Here is a 23467-nt window from a genome sequence, read left to right on the forward strand (position 1 = left end):
GGCTGGCCTAAGCCCATATTCAGAGTATGAATTTCGGGTAGTTGCTGTAAATAACATTGGGCGAGGGCCACCTAGTGAGCCTGTGTCAACAAGGACTTCAGAACAAGCACCTTCAAGTGCACCACGCAACGTTCAAGCCCGTATGTTGAGCTCCACCACTATTTTGGTACAGTGGGAAGAACCTGAGGAACCTAATGGACAAATACAAGGTTACAGAGTTTATTACACCATGGACCCCACTCAACATGTCAACAGTTGGATGAAGCACAATGTGGCTGACAGTCATATTACTACTATTGGAAATCTGGTACCCCAGAAAACATACTCTGTGAAGGTCCTTGCTTTTACTTCTGTTGGGGACGGACCACTTTCTAGTGACATTCAAGTCATCACTCAGACAGGAGGTAAGTTAGCAATGAACAGAGTAATAGATGCAGAAATTTTTCAGAGAGAGAATTTAAATTTAAAATACTGAAAAAAAAAATCTTCCTCTCAAGGATAGCCAATTTATTCAAGCAGCTTTTGCAGATAACCTTTTCTCTACTCCACAGTGCAGGTGATCTTTGAAGAAGGAAAATTATCCTGTCACACTTTCATTTATTTTTCCATCGGTTCCTAGAAGTTTTACTGAAGTTTAACTGAAGTCTCAGGGAGACCTTCATTGTAGAGGTGGCCGAATGTTACGGCTTGTATTTGGCAGTGCTTTGTGCACCAAAAGTGTTTGTCAAGTACTTCTTCACAGTTTTCTTTGAGGAGTTACCTGTGTTGGTAGATTTTGTTCAAGTGGTGTGTGGTTCCCTTGTGTTCACTACTGAACCTTGCTTTTGGAAATCTATCAAGTATGCGTGCTGCATGTGTATTCAAATAGTTGAACATAAAAACATGACAGCATAAAAAAAAACAGCAAACCTTTGTATGGATTCAAGCTAGCAGTTGTGTACACTTTGGATTTATAAGTCAAATCCAGCCTACTTCTACAAAGAGCATACCACAAGGTCACAATTTTCTTGGTTTATGTTTCCAGATAATTTGTTTTGTTTCTGTACAGGTGTTTTATGTCCATGAATTAGTTTTATTTGCGAAGGACAAACAAGCGTAGATAAAAACATTACGGAAAATTGTTATGAAATCGAGAGTAGCTCTGGTGGAGCTATGCTGCAGAAAGTGGTTTACTGTAGAAATAAAGGCTTCATTCGTCTACCAGTTTAGAGGCAGCCATATTAATTATTATTGTAGGTCAGTGATTACCTAAAGATATTATATAATACAACTTGATTTTTTTTTAGAACTGGAAAATTTCTTGTTGGAGAATCTAGCAGCCCTGAAATTCTTAATAAAAGTTTCTCTAAAATGTAACTGAAGACAGTCATGTTTCATTCACTTTTTACTTCTGCATTTTACCAATATGTATTTAATGAAAAGAACAGATGTTGAGGTATTGGCCTGGAACCCCTCTAAATGTGTTACGCAAAGGTCTACATGTTACTTTTTGCAGTATCTCAGCTGAGAAGTTACTAAATTAACTTTTTTAGGCCTTCGAGTGATAATTGAAAATGTCTCTGTGCACTCGCAAATGTACATATGCACCATAATTTAATTTTGGCAGTTGTAATCTTTTTCAGGGACTAGGTGTTTTACTGATACCCAACTTCTTCTTGAATTCATGGGCAAAAAGCTTTTGAAGAAGAAGGTGTAGTAAGATCCTCATCTGTGTTTTCACTTAGAACAGTAAACCTTTTAGATTAACAAGAGTTTGTCAGTGGCTTCCCCAGAGAGGGATGAGGCAATTGTAATAATGTGCGCTGAGGCTCAGTTGGACCAGTCTAAGTTACATGACTTGCTGAGGTCACTACAGAAAATCTCTGTTTATTAAAAGCCTCATAAAACTTGCCACTAAACATGCCTATTTGTTTCCAATTACTGTTGCAATCTGAAGAAATCATGACATTAACAGTGCAGGAGGGATTCTCAATACTTTTTCAACTTTGTAACAGAGTTGACATTGTTTATTTGTGAGTATGTTAAAAAACAAAACCAGAAATGTGGCATAACGAGTCATTTTTGTGCTTGAAATACAAACATTTTAAGTCAGAGAAGAGAAAAATAGCTGAGTCTAGTGCAGTTCTCCAGTTCAGTGTATGTTTAAAAATTAAGGCTGTCCCATCTTTCTATCCAGCAGTTTTTCTGTTCAGTGAACACTGCAGACTAAAATGTCCTCCTTGTTCTTCCATCTAGATTTGTTGTAATCTAAATCTGAATGTGATTGTTTTGGTTTAAGTCTCTCTCAAGCTTGAAACTCATTCAGATAAATATGCTGAATTATAGAGTGGCATTTAAAATCAGGAGAAATGCATTTAATGGAAACATATGTGAAAGACTAAATGTAGGAATGGGGTGGTGATTGCATTTTGATGAATTTTTTTTTTTTTTTTTTTTTGAAACAAGCTTATCATTGTAAACACGTATCTTAACTCTTGCGATTACTTTGGCGACATTAGAGTATATCTGCATCAAAATCTGATTGACATCTGTGATTTATAGGCGCTATTAGCTTGGTTTACCTTCAAAGCTTTCATCCCTTATGTGTGTTCTGATCTTTAGGGAGAGATTACAGAAAATTAATAATTTGTTTTATAAAAGCCTGTTTACAAGAATCTTTGCTGTCTTAGTACAGCAGAATTAACCTTTTGAAATGACTGTATGAGACTTGCAAGTCTGCTGAAACAGTGCTGCTAGTGAAAATTATGTTTCTAATTCAAATACTAGAAACATATAGTTTGAGGGGAAGAAAAGGAACCATTTTTCAGGGAACCAAGCAGGAAAAAAAAAAAAAAAAAAAAAAGTTTTGTTGTTTGTGGGTGTTTTTTTCCCAGTATTCTGCTTAAGCATTTTAAAGGAAAAGCCATGCCCTATTGCTTAGTTGTTTTCACCAGTGTTTTCTTTACTGCAACAAGACATAAAGAAATTGCATTGCCAGAAAATATCTGTAGAAATGAGACTTTTGAGTAAGGGAAGATCAATACCAATAGGCTTTATTCTGCATTTTTGATCAAAGGATTTGATTCTGCTGAGGATGGAGTCAGGTTCAGGATATTATAGGTGAATTGACTTACTATCACCAGATTTTAGAGAAATATCAGTATAAGCTTTAGTGTTATACTTTCATGCTTTTTCTTTACTGCACTAGAGAAAAAAAAGAAAGGGCTCTGTTGCTTTGCCTCCATTTAGCTGCTCAGGACACACTTATGTATCTTTGCATATTGCCTTCCTTTGCTTAAACTGGTCAGAAGTACACCTGTTTTCTGGACAGTACTTTTAACCTGTGTGTACCAGGAGAACTCTTGAGCTTTAAACTGAATGTCTAAGTTTGGGTTGGGTTGGGTTATAATGTGCAAAGAGAGGATGCTTCTGAAGAAATTCAGAGATCTGTTTTTATTCTGAGCTTAAGTAGAAAAAGGTGAGATTGAGAAGTACGCAGCATCTATTAGGTAGTTGATTATTGAGAAAGAGAGGAAATATATACTGGGAAGTGAATGTCTACATGTAAGCATATGCTTCTTTAAACAAAAACTTGCAATATAAAACATACTGTTAATTTTAAACCAAGGATCGGCAGTGGTTTGAAGACTGCGGATTATTGCAGTTGTTAAAAGCTGATCTTTTAAAAACATGGAAAAGGACAGTGATGAAAGGGTCAAGTATATGATTTGCAGGGCACATAAGCAGAACCTTAGCTTAAGGGAAATTAGTTACTGGTTCTGGAGTTCTTACTGTAAAAGAAGATTGGAAATTCAGAGGAAGGGAGTCTGTAGCAGCCATACAGTTCTGTATTGTAGCAAACTAGCTACTTTGCTATTTCGAAGTTTTTCATGGACATGTGACTGGGGAAACCTCATGTTTCTGAAACTCCACAGTACTAGTGTCCTAGTGAAGCAAGGCTTGCAGAAATGAAGGGCTGAGAGCATGCAGCTGGAAACTCAAACGTGATACAAAGAAGCAGGTGGAAGAAGAGTAATTTGAAGCCGATGTCGGGGCAGGATTAAGTGACAAAATTCCCCTTAAGGAGCATTTCTGGGGATGTAGGAAAAAATATTTCAGCTTTTGAATAACCCCTGTGCTCTCAAAGCACAGTCAAATTCTGTTAAGTATCCCAGTCTCTATGTTTATTTAAATGCTAACATGATGAGACCAATATTGAGGGTCTCACCTTCAGACAGGGATCTTTCTGGTTTTTAATCTCCCAGTTCTGATTTTTGCAAATACGTGGGTGAGCACTGAGAATATACACATACTACTTTTGTCACTAAACTTAGGTATGGAAAAATGCATCTTGAAATAATTTCGAGACAACTCTACTGCCACTCTGTAGAAATAAGAGTATAGACAGAATTACTGTGAAGAGCAATTTGTCTCTTCACTGTGTTCTCTAGTCATTCAGACAAGACTATGTGGACTATGTCTTTAAGACTGACAAACATGTTATTTTATTCTGTGGGCTACCTCAGAGTTACAGTTACACATATTGTGTTAAGAAAGTGATTTCTGGATTTCTGGTTATTTTTCACAAAATGTGCTAGGCTTTTTGGGCATTTAAAAGGTAGTTAATATATTTCCAGTACTGTGGTTCTGTGTTTGATATTGCAGAACTACAAGCCTCAGCTATTTTCAGACTCAGTTGAAGAGGTTATTTCTGGTTTAGCAGACGGAGAGCACGATGCACATACATTTAATACATTACCCATTTTATTTTGTAATTATATTCCATGATAATTTGGCATTTCAAAAATGCAGGTATTGTTTTAAAAAACAAAACCTCCAGAGCGCATTAACTCTTCAATTGTAGAGCTTCATGCTTCTTCCAGAGCAAGCGGAAGCATGAATCTTGGTCACTGTAGGTTTCAAACCGATTGTAATTCTCTTGATCAATCTATTATCCTTTGCAAAACAGATTTCTAACTGAACTGAATAAGTTTTTTCTAGGTATGGATTTTACCATATTATGAAGCCCTTTCTAGTCTGGAGACCCTCTTCTCTTTCCACCATTATTTGCAAACCCAGAACACCCCCTGGAGCGTTTTTCTGGTTTCTTCAGCCAGCTGAGGAGCTGTGCAGGGAACTAATGACGACCTGTGCAGGGAACTAAAATGACTTTCTAAATGTGAGATCTCATTTTATGGTTCTGTTCTGGTACTTGGACTAGGGGTAGACATGGAGCCACATATGCAGGACAAGGTCCATAAATTTGTGTTTCTGGTTATCCAGCAATAAACATGGAGGACTAGGCAAGCAAAAGTGTAGAACTTGGTATGAAGTTTTAAAAAGAGTAATTCTGGATTTTCTTCTTTGTTCTGTCACTATACTGTACTACCTAAGCTACATTGTGTTTACAGTGAAGAAAGAGGAGGTATACTTTGTACACAAGGAAGTTACGGGTCTTAATGTATGTTTGTAGAGCACACTAACCTCAAAACAGAAAAGACAGAAAAGACAATATTAAGAGGCTGCTCATGAAATAAGCATCTATTCAGTGAGCTGACTGTGGACAGCACTAATATGGAAAGTTAGATTTGATCTGTGAAATTAAAAACACTTCAGCAAGAGTATAAAGACCACTTAATGGATTTTCCAGTCACCCTAGGCTTTTTCTGTCTCTGAAGTAGACCAGTGCCCTCTGTCAGCTCCTCCAGTTTGGCATAGTTCCCATGTGCCACTGAAGAATTTTTTGAACAGATGTTGTGTGTTCTAGGCATAAATCCTAAAGAGTTTAAAAGTTATTATTCCACTTTCTTATCTGGTATTTTTTCTTTGGCTTAAGCCTTGGTTTCCTTAACAGAGTTTATCAGCAATACAGTTTGTTTAGTTTCTGTTATCTTGTTTATATTTTCTTTCTTCTTCATCTTCTCCATCTGTTTGGAGCAATGCAGATTTCCCTGTCACCTCTTTCTTTTGTCAGTGTTTTCAGCTTTAGAGTTTCATAACTGTGGTTGGAAAATGTCGGGGGAGACTAGCTTCTGCAGCAAGATGTTTTTTTGGCAAACAGTGTTTGGGAAAATTCAGTTAACCATCAACTTGTCTTACAAAATGATAGAATTGCAGGCCTAAGACCATAAAGGTTAGGGTTTCTTTTTTTAAGGAATTCTTTGTTCTCTATCTGCTGCCATATTTATCATAACAGATGGTACCAACCTTCATGTGGATCACTTAACCATTTTTTATTACTATTAAATTATTAGTATTACTATTACTGCCTGATACATTAAGCACAGATCGTAGCATCACAGAGCAATGCAGGCTGGTAGGGTGATCTGGGGAGGTTTCCAGACCCAGCCCCTGCCCAGAGCAGGCTCAGCCATAAGGTCAGACTGCGCTGCTCAGGGCTTCAGCCACCTGAGGCATAAACCTGCCCAAGGTAGGTCCAAGCTCCGTGGGCCCCAGTTCGACCACTAGGTTGTCCTTGTGGGTAAAAGGCTTCTTATATCCAGCCTGAGCCTCTTGTATTTCAGCTTCAGCAGCTGCTTCTTGCTCTCCTGCCACACACTGCTGTGTAGAGCCTGGCTGCATCTCTCTGGTCCCATCACTCAATGCTGGGTATGCTGGTGGGTGCCCCCAAAAGTCATCCTTTCTCTCAGTTGAACCACCCCAATCCTGCAGCCTATCCTTGCAGGGCAAGTGCCCAAACCCAGAGCCATCTTGCTGAGGCCCAAAAACAGATGCAGTACCCATGTGGTCTGAAGTGCATAGAGCAGACAGTCCCTGCACCCCCATCTCTCAGGCCCATCTTGTGCTCACACCACCCCAGGCACCACTGGCCCTTGTTGCTACCTGGGCACTCAGCTAGCCCCAGTGCATCTTGCTGCCTGCCAGGGCTCAGGGCTATCCCCACCATAGCTCCCTATTCCCATCATTCACATTTTGAATCCCTGCAAGGCTTTGCCTACCGAGGACAGGGCTTGGTGAACTTCATGGGAAACCATTGGCCTGCATGTACCTCCCTGCTCTCCAGCTCCCTCTTAGCAGCGTCCTTGTCTTAGAGTGTGTCAGCTGGTCCCCCTCCAGCTTGATGTCATCTGCAAACACGGGACATGTGCCCTCCATCACCTCCTCCAGGTCAATGATAGAGATGTCAGACACAAGACAGCGTGGCACAGATAACATGAGTTGCTGTTTGACCTTCTGTGACCAGGCTAAGATGATTTTATAATTCCAACTGTGTTGCTCAGTTACTTTACGAAAATACACTTTTCCATATTCTTTGACGCGTGCTGCGGCAAATCATGGTCAGTTTTACAAGGTGGGTTTTTGTTGGTTTTTTTTTTTTTTGTCAGGTGAAGCAAATAACATGCCTACAGCCAGGTATCCACCTGAGTTTCATTAGGTAGATTTGGAACAACCTGCAGCAAAATGAAAACTTCCAAAAAGCTGCCTAGACTGCAGATTTTATTACTAAGTTTTGTCAAGCTTGAAGTGGGGCTCCACATCTACTTTGAGCCATGTTCAACAGGAGGAAAATCTGGAGCTGTTGTCTGATTGTTACTCAGGAGTGGTTTGAGTCAGCTAACACAAAAAACTCTAATGTTCACCTAGTAAATGCATTTCTACAACTATGCTATAGATTTGCGAAGTTAAAGTTTAATCTACTAGTACTTCAGAATCTGTTTCAAAGTCAGGAATTATCCTGTCATCCCACTCTATCCCTCTTAATTTCAAATCCATTCAGTTTTCAGAGGATGAAATAAGAAGCATTTCTGACAAAAATACTTTTCTGATATTTCCTGTAATTTCTCCCTGTGCTTTATGATTTTTTTCCCTTTTGCATTTTGCAGTACTCAGGAAATGGTCTCTTTTTTTATACCAGGCATCTTTCAGAAAAAATAGCTAATTACTCCTATCCTTTTTTGTTCCCATAAAGAGAACTGGTCACCTGTTCACTCTCATTCATTCCCTCAGGAAAAGACATCATTCTTCTACACCTTTCCTTTTCTATTTTGTCCTGTTTTAGGGAAAAAATAAAAATAAAAAAAAGTAGGAATTTGTAACCTCCACACAGGAGCCTGAATATGCTGTTTGTTGACAGGTATCTGTCCAAAGGCTGGTATCAAGCCTCTGCCAGCGTACACAAGGGCAGTATTATCCTCAGAGTGACATTCTGTAGAAATCTGGGGAAGATAAAAATTGCAATCACTAATTATTTTTACCATTTTCTCCATGGTGTTTCTAAGTCTTCTACTGTACAACAGAAACATACTTGTAATGCTATAATAAAATTGTACTCCAAAAATGATTGTGTAACAGTCTCTATTGTCACATCCTACTTGTTGTGCCTGATCTCAGTAGGTGCTAAGAAGTGCATCACATATTTTTTTCTTAAAAACCAAAAGCATGCCATATTTTATTCTTGAAAAACTAGAAGTGCCATAGAAAACTGTTTCTTGCCTTATCGACAGCACTGTTAACTGAAAGTAATGCTTTAGAACTTGGGTGCTAAAATTATGAGATACATTTCAAAGAATTATATTTTGCTCTCATCTCCCAGACAACCTTATTATTTGCCATAGATTTGCAGAAGCAAATGAGGGTAACATTAGTCTGGATCATTTCTGTGGCCATTACACAAGACATAACAACAGACAATGTTCTTGAGTACTGAAATCAAAGTTGTATTTTTATTTCTTGCAATTAGAAAGTGTAGTTACTAGAAATCCAGCTGTATTGGTAAAAGTACTAGTCATTAAAAGGGTAGAAATAAGTCACTTCTCACATTACTGAAAATTTTTTCATCAGGTTATAACTTCTTCACATTACAAAAGTATTCAATATTTAGATGTCTTAAAGACCAGGTTGTATTTAGTATCATTGTTATTTATGAGCTCAGCAAACCAATTTCAGATGCATGTAATGGTTTTAACACTTTCTTCTTGACTATTCCAGACAATCTTACATGATTCTAGCATTTTCCCATAAGCACAGACATGTATATACACATGTATGTTCAACATTTCACACATAAACTATTAGATTTCTGGTATTCATCACCAGGCTTCTGTTCAACTGTATTTTAGTTCTGCGCATATTATTTATACTGCAAAGCATTTATTTGAAATCTTTGATAATTTGTAGTGTGTGAATTAAATATATCATTATTCTTTTCTGAGCTCAGATTAATTTATTTCATAGTATACTTAATCAATTGGTTTAAGTTCAGTAAGTTCAATGAAAATAGTATTGTGTGAAATATTCAGACAGTAGTTTAAAAGATTTGAAACGTAAGTGTTGAAGTAGCCAAATAAACAATTGGCAACACTGCTCAACTTTTTTTTAGTGCCTGGTCAGCCATTGAACTTCAAAGCAGAACCTGAGTCTGAAACAAGCATACTGCTTTCCTGGACACCTCCACGCTCTGATACCATTTCCAGCTATGAACTGGTTTACAAAGATGGAGAGCATGGGGAAGAGGTAAGGCTACACATCTTTTAAATACTCTTTAATGAGTCAGACATGGAATAATGCAATGGTTAAAACTGATGGATTTGTAACTTTCTTTAGTACAAATGCCTTGATGTTTAACAGTTTGTTAAACCTAGCAGTCAGCCTAATGGTAGATTGAGAGTGTGTAAACAGCAGAACATGCTGTCGATGGTTACCAGCCAGTGGAACTTACTGTTGACAAGTTATCTGCACAGGTTTCATCTGATTGCAGACATTAATCATGCCTCTGTAACCCTGTTCTTCTACAGTGGCTTGGAAGCAAACTCATGAAGATATTTTGCACTTTGGATTTTGAAGTCTATTTCAGCTTTGGAGAATTTTTGTTTCTCTTTGCCACTGTCTAATAGTTTGCAGGCTTCTCTAATCTTTCAGTAGTAGTTGAGAAGAAATAAAGATAAAAACCTACAATGGCCATTTTCTGTACCATTATTTCTTAAAAGAATTTTCAGTTTGAGTGGTGTTAGTATCATACACTTTAGAATAAACTGTTCTCCTGACAGGAAAACCGTGTGATATTGCCAGGTGTCCCAGAAAAAAGAAAGAAGCCGGCAGTCTCAGAAGACAGCAGGAGAGTGTCAGCCTCATTGATTTCTCCTGCATCATCAGCTCATTGCTGATGCTTCTACTGAGCTTATGTTTATGGTGGCTTCACACACATTATGTCAATGCATAAGCTTTCTTCTGTGCAAGAGGGCCAGATCCATATTTCACCTCCAAATGGGATGCAGGCCCCTCCTTAATAAGCTACACTTTGGAAGAACTTGCTTCTTGATTATTTGAACACAAATTCAACTATGAGGTTATACCCATTTTACTCATATTATAAAATTATTTGTATTATAAAATCCTATAGTTCACTCTCACAATAAGTTGCTAAAAGTAAGCCTTTGTAAGCCATCTCTTAGTGTCTGAAAATCCTTTTATACTTTGTACACAGCTATTACTTCCTCAAACAAACAGTATCTCTGGGTCTGAGTTTCACCCATTAAGCCATTGGCTTTACCATATATTCTTCCTTAATGTGTGTTTGTCAAAAATAATATAATGTACAGTTTAGTTTGATTCTGTTCTGAGTTACATTCTTGAATTTAGATTTTTCTCAGCTGGGTTAGCATCAGAGAATAAAAGCACATCTTCTATAGGCAAAATATGGAATCCAAAATCTCTGAATATTAATCAAGACTTCTTCTTATTACCTATCTTTAGCAACGGGTTTCCACTGAACCTACTACATCTTATCGCTTGCAAGGCTTAAGGCCAAACAGCTTGTACTTATTCCGTCTAGCTGCACGTTCTCCACAAGGTCTGGGTGCTTCGACAGCAGAAATCTCAGCGAGAACCATGCAGTCAAGTAGGTGTCTTTCCTTGCTGCGTTTGTTCCCTTGTCTTGTATTCTCAGAGAGATCAGTCTCACCAGTCCAGAGATGCAGCAACAGAAAAAAAAAAAAAAAAAGAAAAGAAAAAAAAAAGAGGCAAAATTATAAAAATGCAGCATTCTTGGTGCTTAATATAGTGAAAGAGTGCTTAAAATGTGTATTTTTGTAGGTGTGTTGTGATCTAATTAATATATGAATTACTTTTACATAGTTTGAGAAAAAATCTCTATAAACCAGTGTCTAAGGAGGCATGCTGTGCTATATAATGTTATGCTGACAACATATTTTATTTATAATAGGATAAAATGTTATATCATGCCATAGATATACATTAATGACGATCCTCTGCCCTTAAAATTCCATCTACCCGATCTACAGATTTCCTGTAATACGGGGTTGTTCCTGAAGTACAAAAAAATTTGTAGAGTGGGTCAGGTTGAATATTTTAGACTGTATCAAAAATTTCCGCGTAACTATTTTTCTGCAGTAGCTAAGTGTTCTCATTTTTAGGCAGATTTTTTTAATCTGGGTTTTTTTATGATGCTCAGTCATTTTTTTACACCAGTAGAAAAATTGTTTTCTCACTGTATGCCTATGGAAACAATGTCATGAAAGTCAGAAACTTTGTCTACAAATGAGATGCAAAAAATTGTTAGGGATTGTATATACATTTTAAAATACTTAAATTAAGACCTAATTAAAACAATCAGATATTTCAGGGATTATGCCCATAAGTGCAACTCTTGCCAGATAACTTAATGCTTTTCTGACAGTTTGCATTATAGTGTGTGATTTTAAAACTTAGTGCAATTCTTTCAAATTAAATGGCCTTTTCTTAAAGTAATATTATGTCAAACAGAAAATTCAGATTCTCAATTTACATGATGCTTTTTAATCTCCAGACATGACAGATATGATTATACATTCCTTGTTACTGTTATGTATTAATAGTAATTAGTGTGACTGGAGAAACAGTGTGCTGCAACCAAAGCTAAATATGCTCCCAAAGCATTTCTAAGGCATCGGAGTAAGCATAAAGGGCAATTATATAACACAGAGCTAGATTTAGACATAGTGGTGAGGCACCTTTTAATTTAAGTAATCCAGAATCAATAATTTGGTGAAGAAAAAGGTATTTATTCTGGGAGGCATTTCAGCTACTTATAATGCTCATGCTCTTATATTGGGTGAAGATTGCTTAGACTATATACAAAATAAATATACAAGTGACAAGTCTGCATGTTCCATACATGAACGCATTGTCATTTTTCCTTTCTTGAATGTAAGAATATGTTATGCTTTTTTCAGCCTTCTGTCTTCAAATAGTAGGAAAATCCAATTCATTTTGGTGGCCAGACCCTGGTTATTTAGTTAAAAGATTGCAAAATCTTTTTTTGCACAATTTGTGTGTTTTGAGAAAAACATATATGCATTAATAAAACTGGTTACACAAGTAACCTACAGATTATCTTTAGTTACATAAATGTAGTATTTTACATTTTCAGAGTATAATGGATTAAAAATTAATGAACTTCTATGATTTTATTAGCAATATTCACCAGAATATGCTATTGGCATTCATCTTGGTTTCAGAGAAAGATGCTACAGATGCTATTTCTTTACATATAAGATCCTTAAGGAAAGTTTTACTTGTATCTTGTTTCCTGCACAAGTCGATTGTAGAAGGGGACTGACATGTTTTGAGTACTTGATTACTGAACTAGTCTAAAAAAAAAACCCCAAACACAACAAGTATGATAATGTATCCCCCTCATCCACCTCCTCTAGTTGGTTGAAATGCTGGTACATTCCCTCCTGTTTTCCCTTCAGAAGAGCAGAGTATCATACTGAGTAGAAGAGCTGTATGGAACCAAAAGATAAATGCAGTAGGTTACAGCAGAGTCCTAGATCTTCTTTGTTGGGTTTTTTGTTTGGTTGGTTGGTTTTGGTTTTGTTTTGGTTTGTTTTGATTTGTTGTTTTTTTTTTTTATGTGCCTAGTATAAGTACCAGAAATCCATTTGTCCCTTTTTTTCCCTTGAGAAATGGGGGAAAAAAAAGTAGACAAAACAAAACAACAACAAAAAAAAAAAGTGATCTTGCACCCAAAATTTGTGTTTTCTTACAAGAGAGAAGGCAGAAATAGGAAGGGAGTCCATGTCTATTACTTCTGCCTGTGAATTTGAACTATGGCTTCTTTTTTTGAGCTCTGAAAGATCTCAGGTAGAAAGCATGAATTTTGCTAAATCAGAGTGCATTTAAGCACATAAATGCATACCTGACTTTCAGTACTTGAATTGCCTCACTGGAAGCAGTGAAATGACATACACATTTAAATGCTCTGGAGCACAGAAAAGGTAAATATGCTGCATACTCCTCTGAGTACAAATCAGTAAATGTGAGCACTTTTGCTCTGGAAGATTGGTGCTGGTGACCAGAGATCAAACCAAGTTAGAATCTCTCACTGTTCTGATGTGCTGAGCTTATGAACTCTGTTTGTAAAATGAATACCTGCTTTCTTGACACGTTGTTTGGGGATAGATTTTTTTTTTCCCTGTAGAAGTTACCTACATTACTGGTAGGATTTAATTCTTTGCTAGCAAAGGTGTCTCCAAGAGGAGTTAAAAATATAAAACTGTCAGCTGATCTAGGGTAAGTACAAGTTACAGTCAGAGTCAACAATCCTGTCACTTGTTCCTGGTAGGTAAAACTTTGACTAAGACTTTCTTCATCATCTATTGACTGCATGCTCTTAGTATGTTGGCTACAATAAATATTTCACTAAATGCTTTTCATTTAAACATAATATGTGTTTGACTTGTGCCAGGCAGACTCAGTTATAACAAAAATCCTGAAAAAATAATCGTTTATGAGAGTGGCAAAATTATACTATATAATGGCAAAAAATGGCAATTTATAGAGCAATTTCTAGCAATTATTGCAAGTTTTTAGGAGTTTTTTAAAAAGAGAATTTTTCTCAAAGTAAACCCACTTGGATATATCCAAATTTGTAATACGTCATGTGTCATTTAAAATATTTCAGCTTGCACTAATTGTGATTATTATGAAGATAGATCAGTAGTCATAGAAGTGTCACGTTTTTGTTTTATTTCAAGAAGAATTTTAATTACAGGTAGGTAACATTATTTTGAGGTTTCATCTTCATTATTTCCCCTGCATACTTTTTCACCATTTAGTTGGTCTATTCATTTTCAGTTTCCTCATGTTAATAAGCCAAGGTGCATATGATTATCTGATGTTTGCTGGTTTAAGTTTCTGCTTTTTTTTTTCTTTAGCTTTATTTGTTATTTTCATTTGGTTGCCTTTTATTTATTTTTATTTTTTCTTTTGTTCATTTTTTTCAATCACTCCTATCCTTTCACTCAAATCCTTCTTTAACCCACTACTGAAATTAGAGCCATCAGCTCCTCCTCAAGACATTAGTTGCACAAGCCCCAGCTCCACTAGCATTTTGGTAAGTTGGAAACCTCCACCGGTGGAAAAACAGAATGGCATTATCACTGAATACTCCATCAAGTACATTGGGATTGATGGAGAAGATGTCAAGCCCCATGAAATTTTGGGAATTTCCTCGGACAGTACCCGATACCTTTTGGAACAGCTGGAAAAATGGACTGAGTACCGGATCTCTGTGACCGCCCACACTGATGTTGGACCTGGCCCAGAGAGCTTAGCAGTATTGATTCGGACAGATGAAGATGGTATGTTGCCTCCACTACATCAGTTTGCACCTCTGTGACTCTGTCGATCTGCTGTCTTCTGTATAGCCTAACAGTATTTTTTTCTGCTCCTCTTTTTTTTTCCAAAATCACAGATGTTATCACCTTTTCAGTTTTTTTAATCAAAGACTTGCCCTTTCTACACCTTTTTTATATTTGGTATTTTTCTTCTTTTTTTAACAGAAAGTACCTTTTTGTAAGTGACATGAATCTGCTGCCTCTTTGAGCCCATACATATCCTTCTTGCTCCTCCTTTAATGAAAAATAGCACTCAAGGGAAAATCTTTCTGCCTTTTCAATCATTGTTATTTTTAAACAGTTATGTCTAGGAACTTTTTTTTAGGTTATGTTGGTTTGTTTTTCTCTTTTTTTTAACTGCTTTCTTGTTCCATGTTGTGCTTTTTGATTTGGTTTTTTTGGGTTGATTTTTTTTTTTCCTAGTTTTATTTTTGATCTTGGAAAACTGATGCTCCACACGCTTTCTTTTCTTCCATGCTTGAAAGTGACAGAAGACAGCCCTATAATCAGCCTTCTTTTTATACTACTGAAAAAAAAAAAAAGAGAGACAAAGAATTTAAACAAAAATAAGGGAATCTTTTTTTGAAATATTTTGTGGTTTTAGTAGTAGTAACAATAGTAGTAGTATTTCAGTGATTAAAATATCTCTTTGTACTACAATGCTTTGACTCTCAAAGCATCTTCCTTGGCTTTTGTACATTTTTACATGTTTTTCTCTTTTCTCTGATACTCCTTTTTCTTCCATTTTTTGCATCAGTCATATTTTTTGATCTTTTCACTGAAAGGTAGAGCAGATTGGTTGAGCATTTTCATTTGTTGAACAATTTGTATTCTTCAGAGAAAACATGAGTGAGTCTGCCCTTAAAAAAAAAAAAAAAGGCAAAACAAACAGATGGGTGGGACAGGTGCCTGTAATTCTCTTCTGTCCAATGATGTTGTTCCAGTTCCTAGTGGTCCTCCTCGCAAAGTCGAGGTGGAGGCTGTCAACTCTACTGCTGTTAAAGTGTCGTGGCGCTCACCTGTACCCAATAAGCAGCATGGTCAGATCCGAGGATACCAGGTCCACTATGTGAGGATGGAAAATGGAGAGTCAAAGGGTCAGCCCATGCTGAAGGACATCATGTTGGCTGATGCACAGGTAATTGGTGTATTTTATATTATGTGGGTCACAGTGAAAATATTTTGTGTACCAGAGTTATCCATGACTGCATTTCTTTTTCTTTCCATATTTCAGCCATCTAGTTAACATCTCTAGAATTTTTCATCTGTATTTTAACAACTTTTTTTTTTTTTTCAGAATACCTTTAAAGGTTGTTGGGCCCAACCTAGGAACCCTTTTGTGTATAGGTGTGCAACTAAATGCTAAACTGTGTAATTCCACTGGCTTCTTGAAACCTGAAGGCTTCACCCTATGACCTATGCTCTGAAGTTTTAAAGCATCAGGGAGATCTGAGCCTGGTCACAGTCAATAGAGCAAACTGAGCACTGCCTGTTCCACCCACCAGATATTTCTGTGTTTCAGTGGAGATCCTAGAAACATTAGAAGCCTGTGTTAACTCATTATTACAGTGTTTCTGTCATTAGTATGTATCCACCTCACCACGTATTTCAAAAGAAATTAATTTATTTGTGCAACTTGTGCAACTTAGAAATCACCAGGGTATTTATACTTGTCATTATCCTTATCAGTAACTGTGCAATAAAATTAGGATCTTAATTTATATAGGTATGGAGTTACTTACTCTGCAATGTTTCCCATCTGTTTTGTGAACTATGAGACATAATGAAAACAAAAACCTGATCATACCAAGTTTAAAAAGGTTCTAAGAATGTGGTTTTACTGCTTGAGATACACTAGTTCTCTGTAAAATTGAACATTCCCAAGGCTCCTGGTACTGGAGGAGTACATTCATCCTATATTGAAACTATTATCAAGTATACACCGCCTACTTCTAGCTCTCAATTTGTGGCTGGAATTATTGGTAATGATAAGAAGTTATGAACCTAGCATAAAGAGTTAAACTTGCCTCTTAAGCATTTTATATGATAAATAAATGGGGTTTGGCTTCTTTTATTTTTAATTCCAGTCTTAGTTCTAAATCTCAGTTCTGCAGATACTGTTGTTGAGAACATGTCTTCTACACCTGCATTTTGTTGATGACCCCATTCTCAAACAATTGACTCTGTTCCTGGAGATCTTTTTTGCAGTTTTACCAGCCAGTCTGTCTATCTATATGTGCTTACCTTTTTTTTTTTGCAAAACATGGTATTTTTATAGCTTAAATTCATTGGAGAGAAAGATAAAAACAGGTGGGGAAATAGGAAGAGAAAAGAAGAGGAAATGGAAAAGGAGATGCTGCTGCAATTTGGTTCTCTCCTTCCTTGCACAGATTTTCGCCTTCAAATTCTGTGTGCGTGCTAGCAGTTTAAAAGGTCAGAAGTAGTTTGGAGGGTCAGAAACTATAGACTAGATGAGATGTTAAGAGCCTAATATCATAAAGGCAAAAGCTGTGTTTCTTTTTTTTTTTTTTTTTTTTTTTGGCTTTTGTCTTGTCTGCTTGCCATTAGTTCACTCTCTATAGTCACCTCCTTTCTCCTTTCCCCACTCCTTTCTGACCTATCATAACTCTGTGATACATGTGGTCAGAACTAGTACATGTATGAAATCTTGATGGAAGAAGATCAGTGTGGTAAGGTTTTAAGACTAACAAAACCCTGCTGTTAATTTAAATAAGGCATTGACAAATTAATTTGGGAAACTCAACCATATAGCATAGTAGCATGATTATATAAACAGGTAGCCTTTAATTCTGCCTTCATAGCTATTATTAATACATTTTTTTATAAATTATAACTACATGATACAAAAGGATTCATTACTTTTTTCACCTTTCAAAGATAAATGGCTGGTTTTTTATGGAGAGCAGAAATGGAATTAAAAATGGCTGGCCTGATTTCAATTAACCAAATTCTGTGTGATTCTACACAATTAATTCAAATGGTATATGATTTTTTCAATTATTTTTTTGTATTTATTTTGCTATTAAGAAGAAAACAGGCTACAAATATCTTCATTTCTTTTGTTTTTCCTTCCAACTTTATTTACTCTGAATCAGTGGGAATATGATGATACTACTGAACATGTGAGTAATTTTTGACTGGGTGGCCAAACAGTGTGTGATGGTTTGTTTTTTTCTTTGCTTGTTTGCTTGTAGCCTCCTTTTATTTTTCTGAGGTTTTTGTGGAGTTTTTTTGGTTTGTTGTTTTTTTTTTTTTTTTTGTGCTGGATGTTTGGTTTTTTGTTTTTCTTTTTCAGCATAAATGCATGCTCCTAACAAAAAAAGGTTCTTTTATGGCACCTTTTTTTTTTTCTTTTTTTTTTTTTTTTGGGGTGGGGGGTAGTGTTGTGGGGGTTACTGTCATTGCTTGCTTGTTCTGGGGTTTAGCATGATACCAAAATGTACAGAACTGGCTTGCGTTTTCCTGTTTTTGATGACTGTCACTAACTTTGCTTCACAATTTACTCTTCACAAGAAGGTGTTAGAAAAATAAAAGTGATTCAGAGTTGCGTAGCTGTAGTCAGATTTTTCTGTATTCATTTTAAGGCTAAGTTTTTATGTAATTGAAATTTGAAATCAGTTGTGCTTTTTTTGGTGGCCTGATAAAGGTATTTCATATGCTATCAGGAAAGCCAAATGCCCTGTAGTGTTAAGCCTCAGTAGCAGTGTTTGCTGTATCCAAATCACACTTTTAAACAACACTACACACAATCGTATCTTTTATACCATGAGTAGTGGTTGGTTTAGATGAGGTTAGTTCTTCATCACTCTTTGAAAGGATGGATTTAAGGCCCTTAGGGGTACATTCAGTTCTGAGCTAAAGTCCATGTAGGGTATTTTTCTGTAAGGTTTTTTTTTTTTTATGTGTTTTTATCTTATTTGATCTATTTTGCCCACTTGTTCTGATCATTACCTTGTTATTTCAATATTGCTAATAACTGACTGTGAATACAATGCCAAATTGTAATCACAACTGTACTAAGCTCATACCCACTATACTGAAAAATCCATTTACTGTGGATAGTCTGACCCATAATTTTTATATTAACTTTTATGGTTGTTGCTTCTGAGCGGTGTGTGATTGCACAAATGCTATTTATTCTAGGCACATAAATATAGCATCTCTCTGGCAGAAGTGAAATTTACTGTGAGTTTATTCACTCATGTAAAGATGCAAAGGGATAGTTCAGTGGTTACAGACTAGAAGCTGATGAGCTGGGAATGTTGGGCCATTCAGTTGCCTCCACATATTGCCCTTTTATATTTGTATATAAAATTTATTTATATTGTGCATGTCAAGTCTTAAATTCCTCTGGCTGCCTATACAGCATGACATAAGTTTAGTTTATTTCTGGTGGCTGGCCCTTCACCATCTTCTGTGTGTGTACGCTTGTGTGTATGCACATCTGTAAAAAGATTCCTGTTGCTTTAATGCTTGCAGTTTGTTCTTGCTGCTGTTCTAGCTGAAGACCTACATGTTTTGTGGCTGCTGTCTTTTTCTGAGGGCCATCATATTTATTCTCTGGCCTGTTTTCACATGGTGTTTTAGGTATATTTTTAGACCTGAAGAACAAGTTGTTTCCCAAGTCCTAAGAGATACATAGATGCACAATCCAAGTAGTTGCACAGGTTGCAAAGAAAGTGTTATGAAAGTAACAAGGCTTCCTTGTTCAGCTAAACTATCATTACTTACAAAGTGTGGATGCAAATGCAACACTATTCTTACTAGGCATTTTGTAGACATATCAGTGGTGTTCTGTAAATTACTAAGTTAAATGGAATTTCTCATTCTTACATATGCATGCATTTCACAGTATCAGTAATATTCCTCAGGCACGGTATTTCAGCAGGCTTTATTCACTGTTCACACCAAGAAGCCATTGGCCTTGTGCTTTAAACTACCTGAGGCATGCTATTTAGGAGTCTTCTGTCTTTTATTGCTTGAATGAAACATTTTGCATTATGAAATATTTCTCATGGAATAATAGTCTGTTGGTGCTCTCAAATGCTTGCTATCACTGCCAGTAGCACAAAAGCGTGTGCACTATATGTAATAAGCAGGGGTTGTCTGAAGGATTCCACACTTTCCTGGAAAACAGTCTGCTTTTAATAAAGTGTTCTTGTTTTATTCCATCTTAGGAAATGATAATTTCTGGGCTTCAGCCTGAAACTACATACTCCTTCACTGTGACAGCCTATACAACAAAAGGTGATGGAGCACGCAGCAAGCCCAAACTCGTATCTACTACCGGTGCAGGTAATACTCACATATCCATTAATCTCTGAATAAATCCTCTGGCTTTTCCTGATAGTGTTTTTCTTCTACTATTTGGAAGTCTACTGTTTAGTAAAAAGTGTTTGTAGGACATAGGGTTTTCTATTTTAGTATTTGCCCCTTCATTTCTTTAGATTAAAACAGAACCAGCGTTCCCCTTTTTCCCTTTCTCATCAAGATTTAGCCAAAATGTAATACTTAACTTTATAGTTTCTAGTAGCTCTTGCATAATGATTGGTGTCTTCTTGGAGAAGAAAAAACGGAAATTCAGAACTGAGAAGGGTACATGAAAAATTAGTGAAGGGCTTTCTTGATCTTTGTGAGAGGAACAATGCTGCTGCCTGCCAGTAAGAACATTGAAAGAACCCATCTGGATGACATTCATAAGTTATCTCAGAAGCATGTGATTATTAAAGCAGATAATTAGAAAATGGAATGAAAGTCCAGCCTGTGAAACCCTTTAACCCATATTACTTTGTGGCAATTTGAGGCATAAACTAGGCAAAGTACACCATGCCACTGTGTTCAGTCTGCATTTGATCACAGGTGGTACTAGATGGTGGGTATTTGACTGCATGAGCAGTTCAGCTCATTCAGTTGGCACTGATGGGATGAAATGAATTGCTTCTAGATGAGGAGCTAGTTGGGTTTGAATTTAGCTGGTTCAGTCTGGCCAGCTTAACCACTTGGTGGTGTGGTGTTCACCTACAGATATTCACAGTCTGTAGGTGTTCATTTGCTGGTTTTTGTATTGTAGCCATTAAGAGTAGTCCATTACAATCACATGTAAATCTCTGTAGCACAATTACAAGCTCTCCTAATAACAGTGTATTGTTTATGCTTTTATATATATATAAAGTCACAAAGGCATATGTATTCATATTTAAACTGACTGACTTAATTTTTAAAACAATCACTGAATGTAAAGCACATCTGGTACAATAATATCAGGAACACCTATATCTTTGTCTCGTCAGCTTCTTTGGAAGAATCTGTCTTGGTGGCTAGATACATCGTATGGTTTCATTTCAGGTTTTATAATACCTTCTATTCATTACTCTTGACTGATGCTGAATTTACTTTTGAACTTCTTACCTTTCCTGGGGGAAAAAAAAAGTTATATATACTTCTTATTTACATTTGAACTTAAGAAAAAAGGCGCTTGATCCATTGCTCCTCTTAAAGTTGTTTCCAATTTAAGTAAACACAATTATATAGGTTATGATTTGATTAGTTTCTAGATATAAACATAGGTTATGCAAACCTGCTTACAAAACTTGAAGCTTCTGTGCATTTAATCCTTGCTGAATATTCTTATTTCACTCTTCCAAGAGCTCTGATGCTTCTGCTTTAGAAAGACAAACAAATCCCATAAAACCCTGACTAACTGAAGAGCCATTGAGAATCAGAGGCATGCCTGTAAAATGTAATGCATATCACACTGTTCTTGCTGTTTGCTTTCATCTGTAAAAATAGAATATTTGTTGGTAGTCTCTAGGATAACAGCTAGTTACAGTTTAGATCCTTCGTACATTCCAGGTTGTATGAACACCTCTTCACTTGCTATTACAGCTTGCTGTGGTTTAGTTCTTTTTGTAAGGAAGAGTCTTTTTTTTTTTTTTTTTTAAAAGGGGATAATAAGTATAGTCAGTACCAAGATCTTCCAGCTCATTGTTTTTCTGTGAGAATACATTAGGCAGATGAAGGAATGATGCATAAATATCAAGGGTTTGTAGATCTAACACACACCCTCCTATTCTCTGAAAGTTTTCAGTTGTGTTTTTTTGTGGGTTTGGGGTTTTGGTGTTGGTTTGTTGTTTTTTTTTTCTCTAAGAAGGTGCTATCCAAATCCTACAATAAAGCAAATGAAGCGTCTGACTTTCTAGTCTAGTTTTTAAAGGTTTAAGTTGGATACAGCTGCATTAGAATGAGCAAGGTTATATCCATAAGAGATAGGAAAAGAGAATAAAGGTCTAAATGTTTACTGGAGAAGCTTACTATTCAGAAGTTATTCAGATGATAAGTAACTATTCAGCTGTGTCCAGCTAGTGATATAAAAGCACCATTTACATTTATGGGCAGGAAAGATTCACCAAATGTAAGTAAGCCTATAGTGTGGTAACTGTAGTTAATAGTGAAATAACTGAATGCTGTTAATATTTTCACTCCAGATTGTGCTTTTGTCTTATTTTCAGTTTCCTTTCCTACTTTTTCAAATCAGATGGAAGAAAAGTATTTGAAAATTTTGAACTATTTGGGGCAGAAGCTGTTAACAAGACCCTGATATAGATGATGATTTACTACTCAGTGTTACTGTACAATTTTCATGGAGATTTTAATTAAACCTTTTAATTTTGGGGTCATAGTAATTGAAGAATCTCATACCACAATAACTTGTCCATTATTTGGAATTTACCCCGTGTGCTAGACAGCACCCTTGAAATACAGATTTCAGCTGAGAAGAAAATTTGCGTTGTCAGTGGTGTACTTTGGGCAGCTAACAGAAACAAATTACTTCAGGTAATTTGGAAAAGGGAACTTACATGAGCTTCTAATAGTAATGGCATACAGTTAACAGCTGTTTGAAGTAATTCAAAGGGATGTGTGAGGGGCATCTTGCTGTGTGGTAACAGAGGTGGATTTTGCCAGATCAGAGAATATATTTTTGTTCATTGGCAGTTTCACTTCTTTTGGGCTCATAGACTTTATCAGAAGAAGTTTCTAGATTCATTGTTTTTGTAGAAGAACATGGAATCCTACCTTTTGTCCCACAAGACTGTAATATTCACAAGTGATAATACTAAAAGAAAATGTTAACGGAAAGCTTTCTGAAAATAAAAAGAGAGAGAAAAAGAAAAACACATTTCTTTCTCCATCAGTAGTTGCTTGTTAGCAACAAGGAAATTCATAACCTTTGCAAAATTGGATAGACTCCATACTAAAAAGAAAAGTTGTTGTTATTTGCCATTTTAATGACAGGGTATTTCATTGGATAAGTAAGCCTTATTAGTTCCCCTGTTCTGATCAAAAGCAAGTAGTAATTTCTTTCTCTGTAGTTACCATGAAGGTTAAAAAATAGTTCTGTGAGGTCTGCCACAAAGAAAAAAAGCAATTTATCACAAAAATAGGAGTTATTATTCTATTTGTATGGACTCGTCTTCTCTTTCATATGCTCCATTGGTTTCAGTAATAATGTAGAGAAAAATATGGCCTATAAAAGGTCTTCACAGCCTTTTCTTTGCTCCATAAAGGCTTGTAATAATCAATGACAAAAAGTCCAAGCTAGTCAGAGAGGTAGTCTACACAGCAGAAAGTGTAGGAAAACCTTCCTAGGAATCCCAAGAATAATACTTGCAGGTGAACCAGACATTTTAAATGAAGGGTATTTGGCAAATTTATATAAAACTAGCTATAATTCTTATGCAATTAGAAGTAATATCACAGCTTATGACAGATACAATGAGGAAAGAGCTTATTAAATGCAGATTTTTTTTCATGGCAGGCTGTTCCTCACT

The 23467-nt window shown here is 36.3% G+C and overlaps 1 protein-coding gene across 1 annotated transcript in view; it reads left to right on the plus strand.

Annotated features, from left to right (window-relative positions):
- The window catches only part of PTPRD (protein tyrosine phosphatase receptor type D), a 297658-nt gene that overhangs the window by 156237 nt on the left and 117954 nt on the right, over nucleotides 1–23467 (plus strand). Inside the window, exons 7-12 of the mRNA XM_065661688.1 lie at nucleotides 1–404; nucleotides 9320–9453; nucleotides 10693–10837; nucleotides 14277–14582; nucleotides 15563–15756; nucleotides 19817–19934. The exon at nucleotides 1–404 is cut by the window's left edge and continues 178 nt beyond it. Of these exons, the coding sequence (XP_065517760.1) occupies nucleotides 1–404; nucleotides 9320–9453; nucleotides 10693–10837; nucleotides 14277–14582; nucleotides 15563–15756; nucleotides 19817–19934 (1301 nt within the window). The remainder of the gene's footprint in view (nucleotides 405–9319; nucleotides 9454–10692; nucleotides 10838–14276; nucleotides 14583–15562; nucleotides 15757–19816; nucleotides 19935–23467) is intronic.

Source organism: Lathamus discolor, chromosome Z, assembly GCF_037157495.1.
Source record: "Lathamus discolor isolate bLatDis1 chromosome Z, bLatDis1.hap1, whole genome shotgun sequence".
In the NCBI taxonomy this organism is placed as follows: domain Eukaryota; kingdom Metazoa; phylum Chordata; class Aves; order Psittaciformes; family Psittacidae; genus Lathamus; species Lathamus discolor.